The sequence below is a fragment of the Triticum aestivum genome, chromosome 1B (assembly GCF_018294505.1).
Source record: "Triticum aestivum cultivar Chinese Spring chromosome 1B, IWGSC CS RefSeq v2.1, whole genome shotgun sequence".
In the NCBI taxonomy this organism is placed as follows: Eukaryota; Viridiplantae; Streptophyta; class Magnoliopsida; order Poales; family Poaceae; genus Triticum; species Triticum aestivum.
Genome location: NC_057795.1, coordinates 8629985 through 8653787, shown reverse-complemented (window position 1 = coordinate 8653787; position 23803 = coordinate 8629985). Strand labels below are relative to the sequence as shown.

The 23803-nt window shown below is 46.9% G+C and overlaps 1 protein-coding gene across 1 annotated transcript; it reads right to left on the bottom strand.

Annotated features, from left to right (window-relative positions):
- Positions 1–6877: 6877 nt before the first annotated feature.
- On the bottom strand, positions 6878–8396 carry LOC123083892 (acetylserotonin O-methyltransferase 1-like). The gene is made up of 2 exons (XM_044505771.1): positions 7564–8396; positions 6878–7304 (listed from the first exon to the last, which is right to left on the bottom strand). Exons 1-2 carry the CDS (start codon positions 8356–8358, stop codon positions 7011–7013), a joined length of 1089 nt encoding a protein of 362 aa, XP_044361706.1. The 5' UTR covers positions 8359–8396; the 3' UTR covers positions 6878–7010.
- Between the last annotated feature and the right edge of the window lie 15407 nt (positions 8397–23803).

Sequence of the window (23803 nt, the reverse complement as noted above, 5' to 3'; positions counted from 1 at the left end):
ATTTCCCACTCACTTATTTGGGCCTTCCACTTGGAACTTCTAAGCCAAAAATTGAAGACTATAGTCCAATGCTGCAAAAAATTGAGAGAAGGCTCTCTGGTTGTTCTACCATGCTGTCATATGATGGAAGATTATTGCTCATCAATTCTGTTTTTGCATCATTGCCAATCTTCTTTATGTGTACCTTGGCTCTTCTTATGGGTGTGATTGAGCAGATCAATAAGTACTTGAGAAACTTTCTCTGGAGAAAATTTGGCATGGAAGATAGAGGAACAACACTCATTTCTTGGTCAAAGGTTTGCTTACCAAAAAAGCAAGGTGGTCTTGGTATTCTTAATATTGCTCTCCACAATAAGGCTCTCCTCATGAAAACCTCCTCAAATTTATGAACAAAGAAGACGTGCCTTGGATTAAACTAATCTGGGAGAAGTTTTACCATTCAGACACACCAGCAGGAAATGCTGTGGGATCTTTCTGGTGGAAATCACACATCAGTCTCCTAGAAAAGTTTAAGAAGATTTCCAAATGCACAATTGGCAATGGACAAACTGTTCTTTTTTGGAAAGATACCTGGAAGGAACACAACCTGCAATTTATCCTTCCACATCTTCACTCCTTTGCCTTGAATGATGAGCAGTCGGTTCAAGCTTTTTCTGGGGAGAATGATTGGACTGATCATTTCCACCTGCCTCTCTCTTTGGAAGCATACGAGGAATTCACTCAACTCCAAGCTCTAGCGCCCACTTTATTCCCAAACAGAGAGGATAAGTGGATGTTCATTGGGGATACTGGCAAGACATCTGCAATCCAAATTTATAACCTTCTTTTGGAACCTCATGATGAGCATCCTTTCTTCAATCTTATTTGGAAAAAGCTCTAGCAGACTAAAGCACAAAATCTTCTTCTGGTTAGTGTCCCATTGCAGAATCAACACTAGAGCTCTCCTTCTCAGAAAAGGTATGCATCTGGATGACATTCATTGTCCTAACTGCAATCAACAAGCAGAAGAAACCACTATGCATTTGCTATGGGACTGTAACTTCACACAAGAATGTTGGAATTCCTTGCTTCCACCTAGGAAAAGAGGTACATCAGTGTATGAGGATACAATTCTGGCTTCAACTCTCTTACCAAAGCAATTTGCAATTGAGATCATCATTTTGGGTTGCTGGAATATATATGGCTACAAAGAAATAGCAAGATCTTCCGAGCAATTCCACAGTCCATTCAGTCCTGGAGATTTTACCTTAAACAAGATCTCAAACTTCTGAAACACAAGATAAAGAGAAAGTTTGAAGCTCGGCTGGATCAGTGGATAGCACATCACCTGTAATCATGAGTTTCATACCTAGAGCAGGCATTGGCTAGATACCTTGATGCTTTCCCTCCCTTGGGGAAGTTGTAATATACGTGTACTATATTTATTTTTAATATATTTACCATAGAACAATTGTTCTACGGTGTTGGGTCAAAAAAAAGTGGGTTTTATCTGTTCTTGTTTTCTAGGTGAAGGAGACCAAATTATGTCTCATCTAAATGAGTTCTAGGTACTCCTGTAAAATTAAACCTCATGCGTATAATTTTTAATGCAGCTTAAGGCATTACGTACATCCAATGGCTAAAGATCTCAGAATTACAGATCCGATGGTTAATTAATGTGATTTTCTAGGATTTCATTAACACGACAATGACCATGTCTGTGTGCTATTTAAAATTAAATCTCATGCGTATATTTTTTTTATGCAGCTTAAGGCCTTTAAAATTAAATCTCACGTATATTTGTTTTGATGCAGCTTAAGGCATTACGTACATCCAACGGCTCAAGATCTCGGAACTACAGATCTGTTGGTTAATCAATGAGATTTTCTAGGATTTCATTAACACGACAACGAACATGTCCGTGTGCTCTTTAAAATTAAAATCTCATGTTTATATTTTTTTATATATAAAAGAAAGTTATAAGATGTCAGTATATTTAAGGGCTTTGCAAACCACGCGAGTGGTGGGGCAAGACTCTTTTTTGAAAATAGCTAGCAGCAGAACTTAATTAGCTTTGTCCCGGAGAAATGCATGCATCTCCTTTTAACACACCCACTTTTATAATATCAACAGAAGGCTCCCGATCGAAAACCTTATCTTACAGCGTCCGTCAAGAACATGGAACCACCGACAGACCCTGAGAACATATCGGGAACCCATGTTGGAGGGGCAGCGAATGGAGTTATCAGGATAGCTGGTAGCTGGTAGCTAGGATGGGTCCGTATGATATAGATCAATCACACATGCGAATCCATACGATTCTTCTAGGTGCATTTGCTGGTTTCCATTGGTCCTCATTTCTTGTTGCAATGCTACGAAAGGGCAACGTGCTAAAGTTCGATCCACACATCAGTCTGATGAATTCAAATTATGGGCCCCTAGAGCAACACAAATTATGGCGACCTCTATTCAGGGACGCAGAGTAACTGATGTCCACCTATATCAATTCATGCCAACATTATGTCACGCCTATCGGCGACCTTATTTATCCCCTATGAATTACAACATTTACTAGATCACTGATAGTGTGCCTTGCTGCACCCGTGTGTTTTGTTTCTTAGTTATTAAGGATATAAAGTGATTTGTATATTTTTGTTGGAAATGCCTTGAAGCATCGTACTTTCTTGTAGCTTGTGCTTGTCTCCTTCATTTATAAAAAGTATTGGTATGTAATTGAAGAAGAATCTGATAGGTTATCAAGAAAGTAGAGGTGTTGAACTTTTCTTCTTCTTATTAGATCAATTATACTTGGTTTGAGCTTGGCTTTCAACTGTATGTGCTTTGAATTAGGATGGTTGGTACATGTTTTGTGATAGATCGTGGCCTGTTTTGGCTCACGGTGTGTCAAAGTGTAGTGTTTTGAATTGGGACAAGAACTGAAAGATCTAAAAAACAGCAATTGTGAATGCGAATTTCCCTTCAAGGAATTATTACAAAACACATGGAAAGTGTGAATAAATAAGTGTAACAAATGAGTTGTCAATGGTAACCTAGAATGAAATCGATAATAGAAAGAAAATATAATTTATTAGTGGCAGTACTTGATTTGAGAAGCAGCTGAGTTGCTGGAAGGGCAAGCTCATGTCATACGGAGGCCGATTAATTCTTATTAATTCGGTTATCACGAGTATGCCTATGTTTCTCTTGTCTTTTTTTTGAGGTTCCAGTTGGTGTTAGAAAAGGCTGGACTTCTATCGATCCCATTTCTTATGACAGAGTGATGAACTAAATAGAAAATACGGACTCGCCAAATGGGACATTATTTGTCGACCAAAAGACCAAGGGGGTCTTGGCATTGAAAATCTTGAAGTCAAGAACAGATTCTTCTCAGCAAGTGGCTGTCTAAGTTATCTGTAGAGACAGAGGCCACATGGGCGCAGATTCTCCGTAGTAAGTATCTTCACTCCAAAACTTTGTCCCAGATGACAGTAAAGCCGACGGATTCGCCTTTTTGAAAAGGGCTGATGAGAGTCAAATCAGCCTTTTTCAATAGGGCAAAGTTTATAATCGGAAATGGCACCAATACGCGTTTCTGGGAGGATACCTGACTAGGAGGAGACACCCCTCGCGCTTCAATACCCGTCTCTATATAGTATTGTCGACGCGACGCGTATGTTGCAACAGTATTTCAGTCCATCCCCCTTAATATTTAATTCAGGAGAACGTTAGCCGGTAATCGTTGGGAGGCTTGGCTCCACTTAGTGAGTAGACTGATGGAGGTCCAGCTGTCTCAACAACCCGATCAGTTGCGCTGGAAGCTTACTAGGACCGGGGAGTTTACAGTTAAATCAATGTATCTCAATGTTATCAACTCTAGCTCCATTCCTAGTTCCAAACATGTTTGGAAAGTCAAAGTTCCTTTGAAAATTAAAGTGTTTATGTGGTTTGTACATAAACAAGTCATCTTAACCAAGGACAATCTGGCAAAGTGCAACTGGACAGGACCTACTACGTGTAGTTTCTGTGATCGGGATGAAACTATCAAACACCTTTTTCTTGACTGCCCGCTGGCAAAAGTGCTATGGCGGACGGTGCAAATAGCGTTTAATATTACTCCTCCGACTTCTGTCAGGACGTTATTTGAAACGTGGCTTAACGGGATAGAGGTCGAAACAGCAAGACACATTCGCGTAGGAGTATGTGCTTTATTGTGGGCAGTCTGGAACTGCAGAAATGACTTGGTTTTTAACAGAACAACAAATTTTCATTTTTTGCAGGTTATCTCCCGAGCCACTGCATTGATCCATATGTTGTCGCTACTCACTCTGACGGAGGCCAGGGAGCGTTTGGTTACTGAATCTATCTGGTGGGAGATGGTAGCACGGGATATTTTCAACCGGTTTGGATGGCGGTTATGTAATAGGATAAGCAATTAGTTTCCTTATCTTGTTTACGCCGGCAGGTTGTGGCGCTATGGTTACTTTCTTTAGGCTCTATGTGAGCTTTTCTTTACTTTCATTATGACTTTAAGACCTTTGTTGAATCTATTTGCTTTTTAATAAAGTTGGCCTTATACATCATTCTGGTGCAGAGGTCTGGGAGTCCCTCTTTCGAAAAAAGTGGCAGTACTTTATTGCCTAACAAAACTAATCAGCCAAAAAAAAATCTGTAAAGCGACGTGCATAATGGCTTTTACAAGTTTTACATTATTAGATATTTGATACAAAGAAGGTGCTTCCTCCCTCGCCGCAGCCGGACGACGCCGTGGGCAAAGCCAGTTCGGTCGACGGCGGGGGCGGGACGTTGCTTTATTATTTTTTCTTCTCTAGATCTTTCTACATAACTCGACAGTGGACAGGCTACCTGCACATGGCGATCCTAGACGGCGGCAGCTGGTTGTTCCAGTAGCGCCATGGGGGTCAGCCGCAACATATCATGCTGGCGAGATGGATTGCATCAGCTCCAGTTCGCTCGTGTGAATTGATCACAGCGGAAGAGGCAGATCCCGTGGTGAACTGCATCACCATGTCCACGGGTCTGATTTGATTGCAGGCACCGAACCCGGTCGCGGCGGCGGCTCTCGCCTGTGTTGGCGGTGGCCGGCGAGGGCACTACCCAGATCTGGCCCGCCGGGATCCAAGGGAGTCCCGCGGTGGTTGGCCCTGCTGTTCTTCATGCTTTAAAACTTTGATCTGCTTTATGCCGGCCTCGTCGATCTGGACACCGACGGGTTCCGGTCTTCCTCTCGAAGATCTCAGCTTTTGGCCATGGCGCCACTAGATATCTGGATTGGAATTAATTCGGTCGGGTGGGCCTGCATCTTCGGCCAGAGAGGCTTCATGAGGTTATGTGGAGCGATGCTTTGCTGTCTTGACGGTGCCATGGGACATGTCTAAGTTTAGATTTCCACGCCGTTGACAGTGGTTAAGAAAGTCATGGTGGCTATGATCGGAGGCTTAATGCTGGCGAGGAGTTTTGGTTCCGTTGAAGAATGGCGGCACAGGTTTTTTTCCTGTGTGTCTGGTGTTGAGGACTTGCAGTATCGGACTTGGCATGAGGGAGCAGCAACACAGGTGGACAACTTTTTTGGGGGTGCTTCTCGAGTACAGAGCAGTGATTTCTAGGGTGAAAGCTCAGGGTCCGGTCTTTATTGGTTGTACCTGGCAATGATCTTGCGAACGCATTGTTTTTAGGCTCGGACTCTCTCCGGCATGAGAACTCTAGATCCTTGATCGGGCGCCGACGATGCTTGTGCATTGTTTTCTTCTTGGAGGCATCGCTTTTGAGGAACCTCTTCTGTAGTCCGGTTGTTGTCTTTGGTGGTGGTCAGAATGTTGTTGTTGCGAGTGTTTCATCACTTCGACGGGGTATTTGTTTTCATATTTCTCTCTTTTTTTATTTTTGTTCTTGGCTGTGTGCATCCTTGATGTCTTCGATATCTTGTTGGGGTACAGGCTGGGTGTAATTGGATCTTCGCAATATTAACATATTCCCTTTATCGAAAAAAATCCATACAAAGAAGAGAAGAACAAGAAAATAATCAATACATGGTGCATGGTCTTGCTTAAGTTGCATGCGCTCCAAAGCGTTCAGTGTGCCATGTGAAGAAATTGCTATGATAATTCCTCTAGCCCTGTAAGAGTGAAAGGACAACTGGGAATAATTCAAAAATCAAAGCTAAGGTTTATTCACTTCATTTTATATGTGATGTGCTACTTCCAATCTGTATTATTCGATTGACATTTACTTCTCGATGAACAAATAAATGTATACCTCTGACTGACAATTTTTGCCACCACAATATAAGATGAAGCATGATGATCATATGTTGATGACAGCAAGAGTGGCCACTTGCTACTGATTACGAAAGGTACGTTGCTTCAATACATTATATATCAGTAATTTATAGGACGGTACCTAAACATGAAAGGAAGTGTTCAGAACAAGTTTCATTTTGGTATCAAATTTGAATTTGTACGTGTTCAGAACAAGTTCAAGTTTGATCTTGTTTTATAGACTCAAATGTCATGAACACGAATCTGCAACTGGATTCGAAATCGGGTCATTGGTTCAAAAGTTAACAATGTTCCTATACAGTGGGTGGTCCAATGAAAACAGTACGAAACAGTTGAATTCAGTAGAGTACTCGTATGAATTGCGTGTACTTGCACACATGACGAACATGAAGAACCCCGATAGTAACCAGTGCCGCTAGAATTTCATTGAATTTCAGTTCCGCAAGGAGCTCACATTCCTAGGGCGGCGAATAAGCGAACAAGCCAGCCTCAGCTAAGTGAGCCTGTTTACCATATTGCTAGGTAAACTATATTTTAATGTAAACAAAAATAGCAGCCTTTATTTAATTATGAGCATATGAATTATGAATGAAAACAACACATAGGATAACAAACAGTTTCATTATTCAGCTTCAAAGTCGAGACTATATAGTATAGTCCTAGGCATTATTCCGATTCGAAAGCAAGCAAACATTTGGAAATGGGAAGTACATTTGGACACGAAACCCCCGGAATTCATGGGAATACTTGAATGAGTGAACGAGCGCCTAAGACTGGCATGATCTTGTAGTCGCTAAATCCAGCTTCAAAGAAAATCTTGCTCCACTCGTGCTCGTCCCGCTCAGCCCCATTCTCCATCATCATGTAAAGATCAAACAGAACCTGTGTCTCCGTCTCCTTGGAAGAACCAGCACCGACGACGAAATCGATTATAATCACCTTCCCCCCAGCACCTCTTGTGGTGATGGCCTCTCTGCACTTGCGCAGTATCTTGACGCAGTCTTGGTCTTCCCAGTCATGCAGAATCCACTACAAAATTTATTGGAAGGATTGGTTGACTAATTTGGTTCATTGTATATAGAAGAAATGGATAGCTTGCTGCATTTGTATGTACTACTACTATGTACTTCCTCCGTTGTAAAAAAGATGATTCAATTTTGTACTAACGTTATACTAAAGTTAGTACCCGTTCCAAAGTAGATGACTCAACTTTGTATTAACTTTATATTAAAGTTAGTACAAAGTTGACTAATCTATTTTGAAACGGAGGGAGTATGTAGCTAGGTACCTTGAGTAGAACGGCATCCGCTGGTGGAATGTAGTCAAACATATCGCCGGAGACGAACTGCACGTTGCTGGTGTCGTCGGCCGCTGCTACCACGTTGGGGAGGTCCAGCACGGAGCACTTGATGTGAGGGAACGCTGTGGCGATGGCGGCAGCCACGACTCCACCGCTGCCGCCGCCGACATCGACAAGTGAGCCGGCGACGGCCTCAAAGACGCTGCTGCACTCTCTCAGCAGAACCTCCATGACGACACGGCTGTCCGCAGACATTGCTGAGTAGAAGGGGGCACCATACGCGTCCTCCTTCTCCCACAACCCATTTTGCGTAGAGCCAAAATGGGCCTCGAACATGGCCCTGGCCGGCGTATCAGTGGTGATCCACTCGCAGATGCTCATGGGAGTGGTGAAACTGACCTCGCTGACAAGCATACGCACCATCGGGGAGAGCCGACGCTTGCCGACTCCGACAAGGAGGCGTGAAATCCGAGTGAGCTTGTACAGGGCACCACCACCGCCTTCTTTTTCCTCCGAGGTGAAGACACCAGTGACGGTAAGCGCGCGCATCAGCCGCCCGAAGTGTTGGACTTTCGTCGGGTGGACGCCGGTCGCGGCCGCAAGGTGAGACAAGGTGATGGCACCGCCACGGCCGTGGATGGCGTCGGCGACGCCGAGTTCTGTGGCGGCACCAAGCGCCATAGACTTGATGTAGGCTAGGGAGTGGTGGTAGAGATCCGTCTGGGCTTGGAGCAGCTCCTCCGTGCTCATCGCCTCGTCTTCAGCTCTCACCGCAGGCTCCATCTAGTACAATCCAATCAGGCTCTGGGTCTACTACAACTCGTAGCCAGGCAACTTTTAGATATGGGGGTCTTATCTTCCCACCTAGCCCTTTTATATTGTACGAACATTGTCACACAAGAATACAAGACAACACTACTGGAATTTTTACGCCGGGTGTAACGCTCTTCGCCGAGTGGTCACTCTCGGCAAACCCACTTTCACGGCAAACTGCCATTTTTGCCGTCACCGCCTCACGGTAAAGAGGCATCGCACGGCAAACCCTGCAGACGCCGAGAGCCGCTCACGGCAAAGAGGAGCCACGTGGCATGCCCGTCCGCAACAGACGGCTCCGTTAGTTACTGCGTACTTTGCCGAGTGTCACTCTCGGCAAAGCATATGGAACATCCTATTTTTTTGTGTGTTCTTTCTAACTGACATGTGGTCCCACCGGTCACATTTATCAGTAAAAGTTTTAAATAACTTGCTAAATATTTTTGAAATAAATGACGATATCTTTGCCGAGAGCAGCTCTCGGCAATCCTTCTAACCAGTACCACAGCGTGGCCCGCATGGGGGCTGGCAGTTTACATAGCTTTGCCGAGAGCTACTCTCGGCAATGCTTGCCTTCTTTTCCGAGAGCTGCTCTCGAAAAAGTTGTGGCACAACAGTAGTGTCCCAGACGACCATGTTTCCGAGAGGAGCTCTCGGTAGTATGTCGTTTTCCGAGTGTTGCTCTCGGAAATCTTTCCCATCCATTCTGCTGTGAAGCTATTTTTTTTCTGATCCCTGCAGATAAAAACAACTACAGTGCAATTTGATCATATATAGGCATAATTTGATCTAGTCCACACATATATAGGCATAATTTGATCATATATAGGCATAATTTGATCTAGTCCACATATATATGCATAATTAGGGATAGTCCATATATTGTCACACACAAGTCAAATGTATTATCCTAGTAGACGTCACACACAAGTCACAAATTCATACATATTGTCACCACTTGCAAAACACGTGCACGTCACAATAGAAGTACACTTGTTCATATATAGATCATCTTGAGGAGGAGAGGCCATCGGGTTAACATTTCGGAGGAGGAGGAGGGGCATCACTTGCAGTGCTTCGAGATTGCATAAGAACCTATAAGAGTAGAGTCACGTGAGGGTGGTTCGTCCCTATGTAATGAATCTTCTACTCTAGTTTAGATAATGTTCAACTTGTAGTTGATCCCCAAGCAGCTTCAACCTCTTGTTCGTGTCTTCCCGATCCTTTTCTCTAGAGTCCTTCTCAGCCTGCCGCCTTTGCTCCTCTTCAACAGCCCGCTGTGCCATTAAATCCTGTAACATGGCATTAGACTCATATAGGTTGGAACGGTGCTATTTCGAGGCATGGACATAAATAAAATGTTAGGATGCTAACCTTGAGACGCGCTATTTCACGTGATGCGGCGGTTGGGCGACTCCGTATGGACGCAGTTGAGCTGGTGCTCGAGGCGCGTATCTCGTGCAGCTTGCGATGCCCGGAGGTGGCGATCGCCCCATTGCAAAGGAGGTGGCGGCCATGGCCCTTCCCCTCGCCAGCAATGATGAGAAGCTCAGGGTCAAGGGGCTTGGACGTAGGTTCGGCTTCCTGCCCGTGCACCTCCTGGAAGACCTCTTTGAAGGTCCCTCACTTCTCCTCCGCCGACTCGCTGTAGAACTCGGCGCCATCCTTCCCCTTGTGGCCTTCTCTCTAGGCTTCCGGGATGTGGACCGGGTGACCCTCCTTCGCCTCCTGCAAAATTAACCATCAAGTTTAATGAACCAAGATGCACCGTGCGAAAAATTAACATCTTAATCCACATACCATGTGTTGCTTGAGAGCGGTTAGGTTCCGGCTCCCCTGGACATTAGCCGGGCCTGTCATTTTGGCTCGATCGTTTCCCTTCTCCACATGTTGCGCCTGCCATGCTGGGTTACACCACATGTCAACCAGGGCCTCCCAACAATCGTCCTTCATCCAGGGTTCCTTCACCTAGTCAGACAAAATCGAATAATTGAGGAACAAGAGGGATGAATCAAAGTACTAGCAACAGATGTAGTCACTTACCATTGACATGTATTATTCTCGCGACATGTTGGTCTGGCAAGCAGTCTTCCTTGTCATCTTCTCTCCCTTCTCATCAAGCGGCCGACACTGTATCACGGCTTTGTACCGCAGCGTGTGCTTGAGGTCAGAGAGTATCTTTCGGGCAGATTTCATGATGCCTTTGATTGCCTTCTGCTTCTCATCGTCTACGCAGGAAAATGTTTCCTACAAGAAAGCATAAGGAATCTTCTCACCATCCACACAAGCAAGGATTTGGATATGAAAAAATGAAGTGGTCGGAGCGAAGATACTTACAAAAAAAGCATTGATGACCCGAGTGGCCATGGTGACATCGTGCTCATACTTGTTGTGTAGGTAATGCTCCCAGGTTAAACCTGGCGACGGCGGATCGTCATCACCCGGCTTGGACAATCCAGGGAAGTGCTTCCTCAAGAGGGAGCCGATGACGTGGTTCGGCGGGCGTGCCTCCTTAGGTTGTGCCGGGATAAATTCCCACTGACCGCATGATATAAAAGACAAGCATATGTGAGTGTCAAAGCTGTGGCATCCAAAATATGATGCAAATGAAATGCTTGCTTACCCCTCTCCTGTCAGGCAAATGACATGATGGTTGCTGGTAGCAGTTGGTTCCGAGACCTTCCCCGGACCACGCCCGGATTTCTTCCTCTTGGAAATGTTGCTCGAGGTAGACCCCGAGCAGTCCGAGGCCTCCATGTCACCCGACTCGGTAGCGAGCGGATCTGGTGTATCTAAGTCCACTCTGACATCGCCATCCGATGATGACGATGCCTCGGTTGTGGCCAGATGGGAGGCGGACGACTCGGTCCTACCAATCGGGACTCTCCGGTACTTACTACCAGTGCTCCCATCAGAATCTGAAAAACAAAATATATATGGTTACTCTCAGTTCCAAAGCGAAATCTTCCTAATCTAAGTGTCATATCATATATGGCAAAAAATAACACAAATAGCTCAATCAAGTGTCAGATATATAGTTCCATTTACTAATGCCATAGCACTGACAAGGAAACAAGCACAAGTATATAGTTTCATTGATCTACTATAGTATTTATCTAAAAAAGCACAAGCATAGAGGTGCTGATCCTTCGGCAAAAACAAAGCATCCACAGCCTTATCCCCACGCCAAACCATGTTTTTGCATCCACATGTTTTTGCAAAAGCAAAGCATAGATTACTGCACTCAACATGTTTTCGCATCCACAGCCTTATTCTCCATGTTGAGAACATGTTGAGTGCAGTAAATAACTGTTGGAAAGCTATTGCATTTGTGATTAAAAGTAGTAGATAAATATTTTTGCTAAATAACTGCTACTACTTGACATTTGTGCAGTGCTGAATCACATTTAGCAAAAATATTTATCTACTACTTGACATGTTGAGGTTGAGAACATGTTGAGTGCAGTAAATAATTTGACATATTTTTGCATCCACAGCCTTATTCTCCATGGCAAATCACTTATAGCCTTATTTATCTACTACTTTTAATCACATTTGTGCATAATTCCTACATTTGTGCAAAATATCCTACTCTAGGCATAGAATCTGATACTAACCTGAGGGCATCTCCAGCTGCCGCGCTACCGGAGGAGCTCTGCTGCGACTGCGGTCCTTGGGCCGCATCGAAGAACCGCCGTGCCGGCTGCCGACCATGAAGCTTGGGGGTGGTGGCCGCAGTTGGGGGCGGTGGAGGAGGGGGTGGCGGTGGCCGCAATGGGGAGCGGTGGAGGAGGGGTGGCGGCCGCAGTTGGTGGCGGTGTAGGGCGGTGGAGGAGGGGATGGCGGTGGAGGAGGGGGTGGTGGTGGAGGAGGCGGTGGCGGTGGAGGAGGGGGTGGCGGTGGACACAGTTGGGGGCGGTGTAGGAGGGGGTGGCGATGGCCGCAGTTGGGAGCGGTGGAGGAGGGGTGGCGGCCGCAGTTGGTGGCGGCGGCGGCGGTGGCCATTTCGGCGTCGGCGTCGGCGGTGGCGCAGGTAAGAGAGGAGGGAAATGAAGATACAAACGGAAGGGGAAAGGTTAAGATCTAGGTTAGATGCTTTACCGAGAGCTTCACTCGGAAAAGGTGGCCATTACCGAGGGCGGAGAATCGACCCTCGGTAACCACTGCTCTAATTTTTTTCCCCTTCTCTTTTTGTTTTTGTCTTGCACTATCTTTTTTGTATCTCATATTTCATATTCTTTTACGACCAAAGTTTGTAAATTCCATGACTTTTGATGAATTTTTCAAAACTCAAATTTAAAGAGTTTAAAGTAAAAAACATGAGAAGAAGCAGTTGTTGACCGTGGCCTACCCCTCTCTCGGTGTCGTTCAACTTTCTAGACCGGCATCGAGAGAGAACTTTAAAGAGTGTAAAGTAATAAACATGAGAAGAAGCAGTTGTTGACCGTGGCCTACCCCCTCTCTTGGTGCCGGTCAACTTCCTAGACCGCCGGGGCCACCGAATAGCCCATGCATATACATGCGATGGCCTCCTTTGAGAGCACAAGAAGTTTCGAGGCCAATGGAGCAACAGGACCCGCACTTCCTGCACAAACCGGACACATTCCGTCTCGATACCCATAGAGTATCTCGAAGAACGGGCCTAGACTTGGTCTTTCATCTCGCGATGAGATCCACTAACATGGAGAAGCAGTTATTCACCATGGACTACACCCTCTCGGTGCCGAATAATGCCCTAGACCGACGGGGCCACCGAATGGGTGCTCAATATAGAGACCACCCGAAGGGGGGGGGGGGAGGAGGGCACCCCTACATGCGTGTGGCCCATGCATATGCATGCAGGGGTGGTGTGGTATTTGAATAAGCAACGCACGTCCTTGACGTGGCACGTGCCTCACAAACCACACACACGGGCGGGAACATCGAGGACCGGCTGCGTCCATCCCCGGGACAGAATCTTCGGTGGGTGATCCCGTGACAGAACGAGCCTAGACTTGGTCTGTCATCTCGCGATGACATGCACTAACACGGAGAAGCAGTTATTCACCGTGGACCACACCCTCTCGGTGCCGAATAACGCCCTAGACCGCCGGGGCCACCAGATGGGTGCTCGATATGGAGACCGCCCGAGGGGGGGGGGGGCACCCCTATGTGCGTGTGGCCCATGAATATGCATGCAGGGGTGGTGTGCTATTTGAATAAGCAACACATGTCCTTGACGTGGCACGTGCCTCACAAACCACACACATGGGCGGGAACCTCGAGGACCGGCTGCGTCCGCCCCCGAGTTAGAATCTTCGGTGGTTGATCCCGTGACAGAACGAGCCTAGACTTGGTCTGTCATCTCGTGATGACATGCACTAACACAGAGAAGCAGTTATTCACCTTGGACTACACCCTCTCAGTGCCGATCAACGCCCTAGACTGTCGGGGCCATCGGAGGGGAGCCTGTCTCTAGAATCGGGCGAGGCCCATCATTTGAAAAAGAAAACACAAGATGGTAATTATGATGTGCTAAGGTTGTTTGCCAAGCATGGAAGAAAACAACAAAAAAAGTACAAAAAAAATTATAATACATATTATGGAGAATGCAGAAGAAGGATGCTTTACCGAGAGTCCCTTTTGGAAAATGCGGCCATTGCCGAGTGCCACTGGACGACCCTCGGTAACCACTGTCAGTGCGGCTCTCGGAAAAGTCCCCGAGATCTGGGTTAAGACTTTTAGCCAGTGTGCCGAAAGTTGGCTCTCGGAAATGTTTCCTGCGGGGACTTATGCAAAATTTCCCCCTCGCGCGCGCTCACTCCTCTGTTCTCTCCGTTTCTCTCGGCCCTGCCGCCGCCCCTCAGTGCCGCCGCCCCTTCCGGCTTGCTCTGCCGCCGCTGCCGCCTCCACCGCCGCCGCCACCGGGAGTGCCTCGCCCGACCCCTCCACCTCCACCGAGCCCCCCACTGCCACCTCCACCGAGATCGTCCACCGCCACCCCGTCCGCCGCCGCCTACGCCGCCACCCCGTCCGCTGTTGCCGCCGCCACCTCGTCCGCCGTCGCTCCTGCCACCCCGTCCGCCCTCAGCGCCCCACCCCTTCCGCCCCTCAGCGCCCCACCCCGTCCGCCGCCGCCTCCGCCGCCACCCCATCCGCCGTCGCTGCCGCCACACCGTCCGCCCCTCAGCGCCCCACCCCGTCCCCCAAGATCCACCATAGCCGCCGCCCCTCACCGCCACGGCCACGGCCACCGAGCTCCACGGTTGGTTTTTTATATTCAAATGTGTATATATGTGCATATATAACAAATGGTGTATGTGAGTGTGTGTGTGGGAGAGGGGCGCTATTGATGTGTGTGTGTGCATGTGTGACTGAGTGTGTGATGTGTGTGTATGGATATGTGAGTATGTTTGTGTGTGTGTTGGGGGGGGGGGGTGTGAGTGAGTGTTATTGATGTTTGTGTGTTTGACATATGATTGACACAACTTCATTCTTTCATGCAGGACATGCATCTATTTTGACAATAGAGAGAGTAAATTCTGTTGCACGCTTCAAGGGAAATCTCGTCCCGTTCATGTGTAGGTTTTCATTATTTGTAGATCACCTAAATAGTCGCGGAACGTAGGTGTCTCCCATTCGGAAGGGTTGTATCTATAAATATGAAAGTCTTTGCATATTTATAACCTCAAATCTATCGAATTGTCCACGTTTTCCATGGACAACCCGAGGATGTGTAGGCGGGTCATTTTAATGATGTACTTAGATCCGAGACAGAATTTTGACAGTGTCTCCTTGTTGTTCTCTAGATACACATCCTCTTGGCTTATTTTTGAGACGTGTATTTGGAGAACATCGGGGAGGTGCGGCCGAAATTTTGTCTTGGGTCGGAGTACATCATGAAAGCGGACACATCCTACACATTCTCGGGTGGGACTAGGACCTATCTTTACCTATTACATAGATCAGTGCATGTCGTAAAACTTGATGGAACCACTTGTTACATAAAAAAAAATTATGTGTGTGTTTCACTTTATATCAGAGGATGGAAGTGTTGGGGAACGTAGCAGAAATTTTAATTTTTTTACGCATCACCAAGATCAATCTATGGAGTAATCTGGCAACGAGGGAAGGGGAGTGCATCTACATACCCTTGTAGATCGCTAAGCGGAAGCGCTCAAGTGAACGGGGTTGATGGAGTCGTACTCGTCGTAATTCAAATCACCGATGATCCTAGTGCCGAACGGACGACACCTTCGCGTTCAACACACGTATAGCCCGGTGACGTCTCCCACGCCTTGATCCAGCAAGGGGAGAGGAAGAGGTTGGGGAAGAATCCATCGAGCAGCAGCACAACGGCGTGGTGGTGATGGTGGAGCGTGGCAATCCTGCAGGGCTTTGCCAAGCACCGCGGGAGAGGAGAAGGGAGAGAAGTAGGGCTGCGCCAGGAGGGAAAGGTTCTCATGTGTTGGGCAGCCCCAAAACTCCCACTATTTATAGGAGGAGGGGAGGTGGCTGCGCCCCCATCTAGGGTTCCCACCCAAGGGGTGCGGCAGCCCTAGATGGGACTTGGAGGGGGCGGCCAAGAGGGGGAGAGAGGGGGCGCCCCCTAGGGTGGGCCTTTAGGCCCATCTGCGCCTAGGGTTTCCCCTCTCCCCTCCTAGCTGCGCCTTGGGCCTTGGTGGGAGGCGCACCAGCCCACTCTGGGGCTGGTCCCTTTCCACACTAGGCCCATGTAAGCCTCCGGGGCTGGTGGCCCCTCCCGGTGGACCCCCAGAACCCTTCCGGTGGTCCCGGTACATTACCGGTGACCCCCGAAACACTTCCGGTGGCCAAAACCTCACTTCCTATATATTATTCTTTACCTCCGGACCATTCCGGAACTCCTTGTGGCATCCGGGATCTCATCCGGGACTCCGAACAACATTCAGTAACCACATACAAACTTCCTTTATAACCCTAGCGTCATCGAACCTTAAGTGTGTAGACCCTACGGGTTCGGGAACCATGCAGACATGACCGAGACGTTCTCCGGTCAATAACCAACAGCGGGATCTGGATACCCATGTTGGCTCCCACATGTTCCATGATGATCTAATCAGATGAACCACGATGTCAAGGACTCAATCAATCCCGTATACAATTCCCTTTGTCACCCGGTATTGTACTTGCCTGAGATTCGATCATCGGTATACCGATACCTTGTTCAATCTTGTTACCGGCAAGTCTCTTTACTCGTTCCGTAACACATCATCCAGTGATCAACCCCTTGGTCACACTGTGCACATTATGATGATGTCCTACCGAGTGAGCCCAGAGATACCTCTCCGTTTACACGGAGTGACAAATCCCAGTCTCGATTCGTGCCAACCCAACAGACACTTTCGGAGATACCTGTAATGCACCTTTATAGCCACCCAGTTACGTTGTGACGTTTGGTACACCCAAAGCATTCCTACGGTATCCGGGAGTTGCACAATCTCATGGTCTAAGGAAAAGATACTTGACATTAGAAAAGCTTTAGCATACGAACTACACGATCTTTGTGCTAGGCTTAGGATTGGGCCTTGTCCATCACATCATTCTCCTAATGATGTGATCCCGTTATCAACGACATCCAATGTCCATGGTCAGGAAACCGTAACCAACTATTGATCAACGAGCTAGTCAACTAGAGGCTTACTAGGGACATGGTGTTGTCTATGTACCCACACATGTATCTGAGTTTCCTTTCAATACAATTATAGCATGGATAATAAACAATTATCATGAACAAGGAAATATAATAACTAATTTATTATTGCCTCTAGGGCATATTTCCAACAGGAAGAACGTGAGTGGATGTACACCGGACATCCCAGCATGGAGGGTATGACCCCTCAGTGGAGGTCGAAGACAAATGATTTCCTGGAATTAGTATTTGCTGGAGACACGCCAGTTCGTGGAATTTGGTGCCCATGCATAGAGTGTGATAACCAGACTGAAAGAGATAAGATTACTATGAGTAAACACTTAGGCAAATATGGGTTTACGCCAGGCTATTACCGGTGGATCTTTCACGGTGAGACAGAATAGTCCAGGGCTGAGGTGGTGCGACAATGCACCAGAGAATATGATTCTCAGATTGAAAACCTGTTAGATGACATCCGCCGTGTGGATCCACGGGAGGACCCGAACTCCGAGGAGCCATCGGAAAGCCCTGAAGAGTATCCTGCAGCTTTCTTTGCGGCACAAAAACCCCTTCATGCCCATACAGAGGTTACTCAACTAGATGGCATTGCACGCCTCATGGACCTGAAGGCAAACCATAACATGAGCATAATTTGCTTGAATGAGTTATTGTCAGTTATTGCTAGCCTGTTCCCTAAAGAAAATATATTGCCAAAGAACATGTACGAGTCAGAACAAAATCCTTGATTCGCTTAAGATGCTGTATGAGAAAATACATGCTTTTCCAAACGGATGCATGTTATTTAGAAATGAACATAAAGATATGAATTATTGTGTCAAGTGCAAATCCTCTAGGTATATTGAGGTAATAGATGATGATGGTAGCAAGAGGCAGCTCACAATTGCCGTCAATATCCTTCGATATCTTTCATTCATAGAATGGATCCAGAGGCTTTATATGACCGAGGAAACTGCCCAATATATGAGATGGGTCGCCAAAGGAAAGATGTACAATACAAAAAAGATGCAACATCCACGGGATGGTGAAGCATGGAAGAAATTTGTTGAAATTCATAAGAAAACAGATGACTGGAAGAGTGTAGCTATCGGGATAACAATCGACGGGTTCAATCCATACGGTTTGATGGCTGCCATATACAGTTGTTGGCCAGTATAGGTTATCCCCCTGAATCTGCCCCCTGGCGTTTGCATGCAACGACATCACATGTTCCTTGACTTTGATAATTCCAGGTCCTAACTATTCCGGGAAGCATATGAGTGTGTATATGGAGCCATTGGTGGACGACTTAGTTGTTGCTTGGAACAACGGGGTCCGGACATACGATGCCGTTTCAAAGAAGCACTTCAATATGCATATCTGGTACCACACATCGCTACATGACCTACCGGCACGTGCGATATTTTGTGATTGGTGTGTAAAGGGGAAGTGGCCTTGCCCAGTGTGTCAACAGCGTGTGACTTTCATTTGGCTGGCTAAGGGTCACAAGTATGTATGCTTTGACCAACATTGGCAGTTCCTTCGTCTTGATCACCCATACAGGCAAGACGCTATGCACTTGCAAAAAGGTGTTATTGTTGATGACCCGCCACCACCTATTATGACTGTTGCCCAGCTTAAGGATGAGTTAGATGCTCTCGAGGAAAAGCTCGATGGGAAAGGTTTTGTGGGATATGGAGAGACACACCAGTGGACTCACATTCCAAGCTTATGGAGGCTCCCTTACTTTAAAGATCTTCTACTTCCACACAACATTGATGTAATGCACATTGAAAAGAATATTGCGGAGGCCTTACTCGGCACGCTCCTCGACACCGAGAAGTCAAAGGATAACATTCAGGCTAGGATCGATCAAGCCAAACTATGCAACAGAGCAAAATTAAATTTGGTGCCTCGTGCAAAAGGTAATTCTTGGAAGAAGCCACCAGCCCCTTTCACCCGTTCAATGCCCCAAAGGAAGGAAATTCTCCAATGGATTGTGAACAACTTGTACTTCCCTGATGGATATGCAGCTAATATCATGAGGGGAGTGAATATGATTACAGAGCGAATAGGAGGCCTCAAGAGTCATGACTACCATGTATGGCTTGAGCGGATAATGCCTGTGATGATTCGAGGGTATGTCAGAGAGGATATTTGGCGAGTGCTGGCAGAGTTGAGCTACTTCTTCCATCAGCTTTGTGCCAAAGAACTAGATTATGAAGTGGTTGCAAAGTTGGAGGAACAAGCACCTGAGTTGCTATGAAAGTTAGAGATGATATTTCCACCAGGTTTCTTTAATCCGATGCAATATATGATCTTACATCTCGCGTATGAGGCTAGAATGGGAGGACCTGTCCAGTTCCGATGGCAGTATGCACCTGAACGGGAGTTCAAGCATCTTTGTGGGAAATGTAAGAATAAAGCCCGCATTGAAGCCTCCATAGCCGAGGCATACCTGAACGAGGAGGTGGCCATGACCACGAGAAAGTACTATCATGACAGTATTCAGACTAGGTTAAATCCAGCTCCTCGTTACAATGAAGAACCCACCAGTAATGTTTCTGACCTTAGCCTCTTCGAAGGCCAAGGTGGCAAAGCAAGTGGACCGAAGCCCAAGAACTTTTCACCTACTGAGTGATCAACTATTATGATCTATGTCTTGACCAACATGGAAGAAGTGCAACCATACATAAATTAAGTGTAGAACACCTTTATTGACAACTACTCACTAGTCTTGAGTTCTAACTCGAATTCTTCCTATTGCTAGGGAATTTCAGAACGAATTCTGGAAGCTACCACGGCCTCCTAGCGACGAAGAATCAGCAGACCTTCTAGAAGATACCAATGTTGATGGCGGTTTCATTTCTTGGTTCTCAAGAAAAGTAACTTTTCTAACTTTATGTTACTTCAAGTTGATCTTACTTGCCTGTAATGCTTCCACTAATGAACCAGACAATCTCCTATTAATCTTGTAGGCATATCAGGAGGTTGCTATGGACGCCAAAGTGAGAGAAGTAGCCAAAGGTTTTGAATACGAGGCCAAGTCATTTAAGGCTTACGACATGAATGGGTTTCGCTTCCACACTGATAAACACATGTGTGAGAGGCCCAACCGAAGGTCAATAAATAGTGTGGTCTATTGTCTAGGGACAGATGGACCTCACTACTATGGAACTGTCAAAGAAATTTATTAGCAGCAGTATTCTGGTTTACAAGGAGTGAAGCCCATCGTATTCAGATGCAGCTGGCTCAATCCTGAGAAAGTGAGACGAACCCCTAGTATTGGCTTTGCCAAAGTTGAACGAGCATCAAAATATGCAGGAAATGATGTCTATATTATGGCTCAACAGGCTACACAAGTGTTTTTTCTCCCATACGCGTGCACATCTACGGAATATACCGATCTCTTGAAGTGGGATGTCGTGTACAAGGTACCCCGCGTATCAAGGTACCTACCCCAAACAAGGACGATTACCATATAAACCCTAACACATACGAGGGAGAGTTCTTTCAAGAAGCAGACACTGATGAAGACGAAGATGATGCAAAGGAAGATGATGGCATGCATCACAAACATGATGCTATGGAACATGAGGCCATGGATGACATGGAAGTAGATAATTCAGAGGACGAATACGAGGATGTTTCTGACCCTCGAGATTTGGCATTACTTATGCGATGGCACATGGGGCTAGATGAGGATGAGGGCCCCCCTAAAGACTTCGAGGATGAATGTATGAACAGGCGTGATAGCTATGATGAAAGCGCTGATCCAAATGTTGCACCTAATATTGACCCTTATTTCCAGCAACTCCATGTAATCGTGTGAGAACTCTATGTATGTGTGTCACAACTCTATGTATTCGTGTGTGTAACAACTCTATGTATTCGTGTGTGCAACAACTCTATGTATTCATGTGTGCAACAACTCTATGTATTTGTGTGTGTAACAACTATATGTATTATTGTGACAATTCCGTTTATTCTTCATATGTGATATATTTATTGTATTTACATCAAGTTGTATCATCTGTACTATGCAGTGCTTCACTGTGCTCAGGAGGAGGAAACAAAGGATGGGGATGAGGTGTGTGAGGAGGAGGACGAGGAGGATTTTGCGGAGGAGGTGGTGGAGGATGAGGAGGAGGAGGTGGTGGAGGACGCCGCCGCCGAGAGGAGGCTGGTTGTTCGTCAGTTTTCTGAGGGTGGGATGCACCCTCACGGGTGACAGAGCACCACGAGGTGAGCGGTTTGCAACCGAGCGGTTCGACTATCAGCACTACTTCCAGAGGGAAAGTGTGGCTGTGTGGTCCTTCAAAGCTTCCAAGACGTCCATATGTGCATAGAGACGTGTTGATTAAACCAGTGGGAGGGAAGTAAGTGGTTATCTCGACTCATCCCATATAAATTGTACCTTTTGTCATTTCCTCACATATAATACGACTTCACTCTTCGAAATGCAGAAGCTTAGTAAAAGGTGGTGAGAGGCGTCTTCCACGGTCGCCGAGTGGCATCATTGGGGGTCTTGGTAGGTTAAATTATCCTCGACTGGTCACTTTGCCGAATGGTATCATTGAGCCAGCTTGGTCATGGGATCACTACAAACTTGGACTGGATTTCCTGGATATGCGTCAGAGGGTTTATGATAACAGAGCCATGCGAGTGGTCAACGATTTCTGGGTATGTCCTTTCAAACACCTAAATGTCAATACCAAAAGGTTTAAATTTGCCATAGTCATGATTTAACCCTTCTCACATGTATGCATGTTTGTAGGATTTCTGTACATGCGTTGAGGGTCAGAAGGATCGTGCAAATGTGGTGGTTGAGAATATTGCCAAGAAACTAGTCCACGACATGCACTATGAGGAGCGCGTCCGATTAGTGGTCAAGTATCACGCGGACAATCTCAATCATAGGATTTCCAAACAGGAGGCTCGAGGGATACATCTTTCACGGGACAATTACTTCAAGGCAAGTGACGATGGATGCTTGCTATTCCCTACATTACCGCAAAATTAGAATCCTTACTAAGATGTATTTGTTTAATTTACAGGTGATTCCTCGGTGGTGCGCTGACAAACGTCCGTGCTGGGAGAAGATCGTCGAATGGTGGACAGATCCAGGGTGGCAGGATGAACACAAAGTAATATCTGAACGGCGTAAGTTGATGGGGGTCGAAGACACCGTCAAGGTAACCTTACCATCCCAGGTGTCGTCTCAAAACATGTAGGCAACCACATCCTTTTCTTAATATAGTGAACCTCTGCTAAAGATGCCACGTCACCTCGGTTACTATTGATAAACTCGCGTCAGTTCGAAACCCAGTTCAAATTTCAAATTTAAAATAAAGTCAAATGGCAAAAGTTTTCAAACTTTAAAACTAAAATGATCTAGAAGTGTCAAATGACCCATAGGTAATTATGGTGGATAAACTACACTTTTATGCTTAAATACTCTAAAATATATAAAATAGTAGCAAAAACAATTATTTAAATGCTTTTAAAATAATAAACAATTACAAACTATTTTATTTTAGATAGCAAGTTAATTATGGTTGTGGCATAACTATTAATACTATTTTAGGAATAACTTTTCGTATTTTATAAAAACTAAAGTTTAATAGAAAGAAAGGAATAATAAATAAAAAGAAAAAAGAAAACAAAACAAAACGAGAAAGACCCCTCTGGCCAACAGGGCCAAACGGCCCTGGGTGACCCGAACACCAGCGGTTCCCTCCCCACTTCCCCCACATCCCACTCCTCTCAACCTCCCCTCCGATTGGATCGGGGGACCGTTCCGCCGCCGCCGCCGGAACCACATCGACCCCATCACACCGAGCCCACCCCCTGCACCCATCACTACCACCACCCCCGACGGGTCGCTCGCCGTCCCCGTCTCCTCCCCACGCCGGACTCCTTGTCCTCGCCTTGACGCCGCTGTGCCATCCCCGTCCTCCTCCCCGCCGACTGCCAGCGAGCCACGCCGCCCCCTTGTTCCCCTGCAGCACCGGTGAGGCCACCCCCAGCCTCCTCTCCCCTCTCTGTCCTGCACTCCGCCACGTCCGCTGCGTGCACCGCACGACCCGGCTGCGCCCAATGCGCGCTCGCCGCGGCCATCGCATGCTCGGCCCGCGCGCGGCCTCGCCTCAGCTCGCCAGCCTGCGTCTGCGCCCAACCCATCGCGCCCGGCCTCGCCAGCTGCACCGACGCAGTCGCTCGCCCCTACTTCCCCCTCCCGCTCTGCTCCACCGCCTGCCCTGCCACGCGCCTAGCCCGATGCCCATGCTCTGTTGGTCACGACGTCATTCGTGCCCACACACGCTCGTAGTGCGCCCGTGCACCACACTGGAGCAGGTCATGGCTCCACCACCGCGGGACTAGTCGCTCCCGAGGATTCAGGCGACTCCAACGCCTGCTGTGAAGCCCCCTATATGCGTGCGACTACGGTGCATCTTCTTTTGCACTGGTCCGCCGCTCCCGTGGACCTCCGGCGTGTCTCCGCCGCTCGGGAAGGTCGCCGACGGTTAACCCCGGCCAGATCACGTTTCCCTGTCTATTAGGGACTAAATGACTCTATTGATTAGCCCTGAGATGCTGACTAGTAGGACCCCTAGGCTAATTAACCCATTTAATTAAGTTAACATAATTACAATGTATCACATGTGGGACCATCTACTAAATTAACTAAATAACTAAAATCAATTAGGCAATGTCAGATGGGGCCCACTTCTAAATTTTACTCCCTCCGTTCACTTTTATAAGAAG

Coding starts and splice junctions, on each gene's coding strand:
- LOC123083892 (XM_044505771.1), bottom strand. CDS start 8,358: ATGGAGCCTGCGGTGAGAGCTGAAGACGAGGCGATGAGCACGGAGGAG. Junction 7,305..7,563: donor CGGATGCCGTTCTACTCAAG/GTACCTAGCTAC, acceptor TAAATTTTGTAG/TGGATTCTGCATGACTGGGA.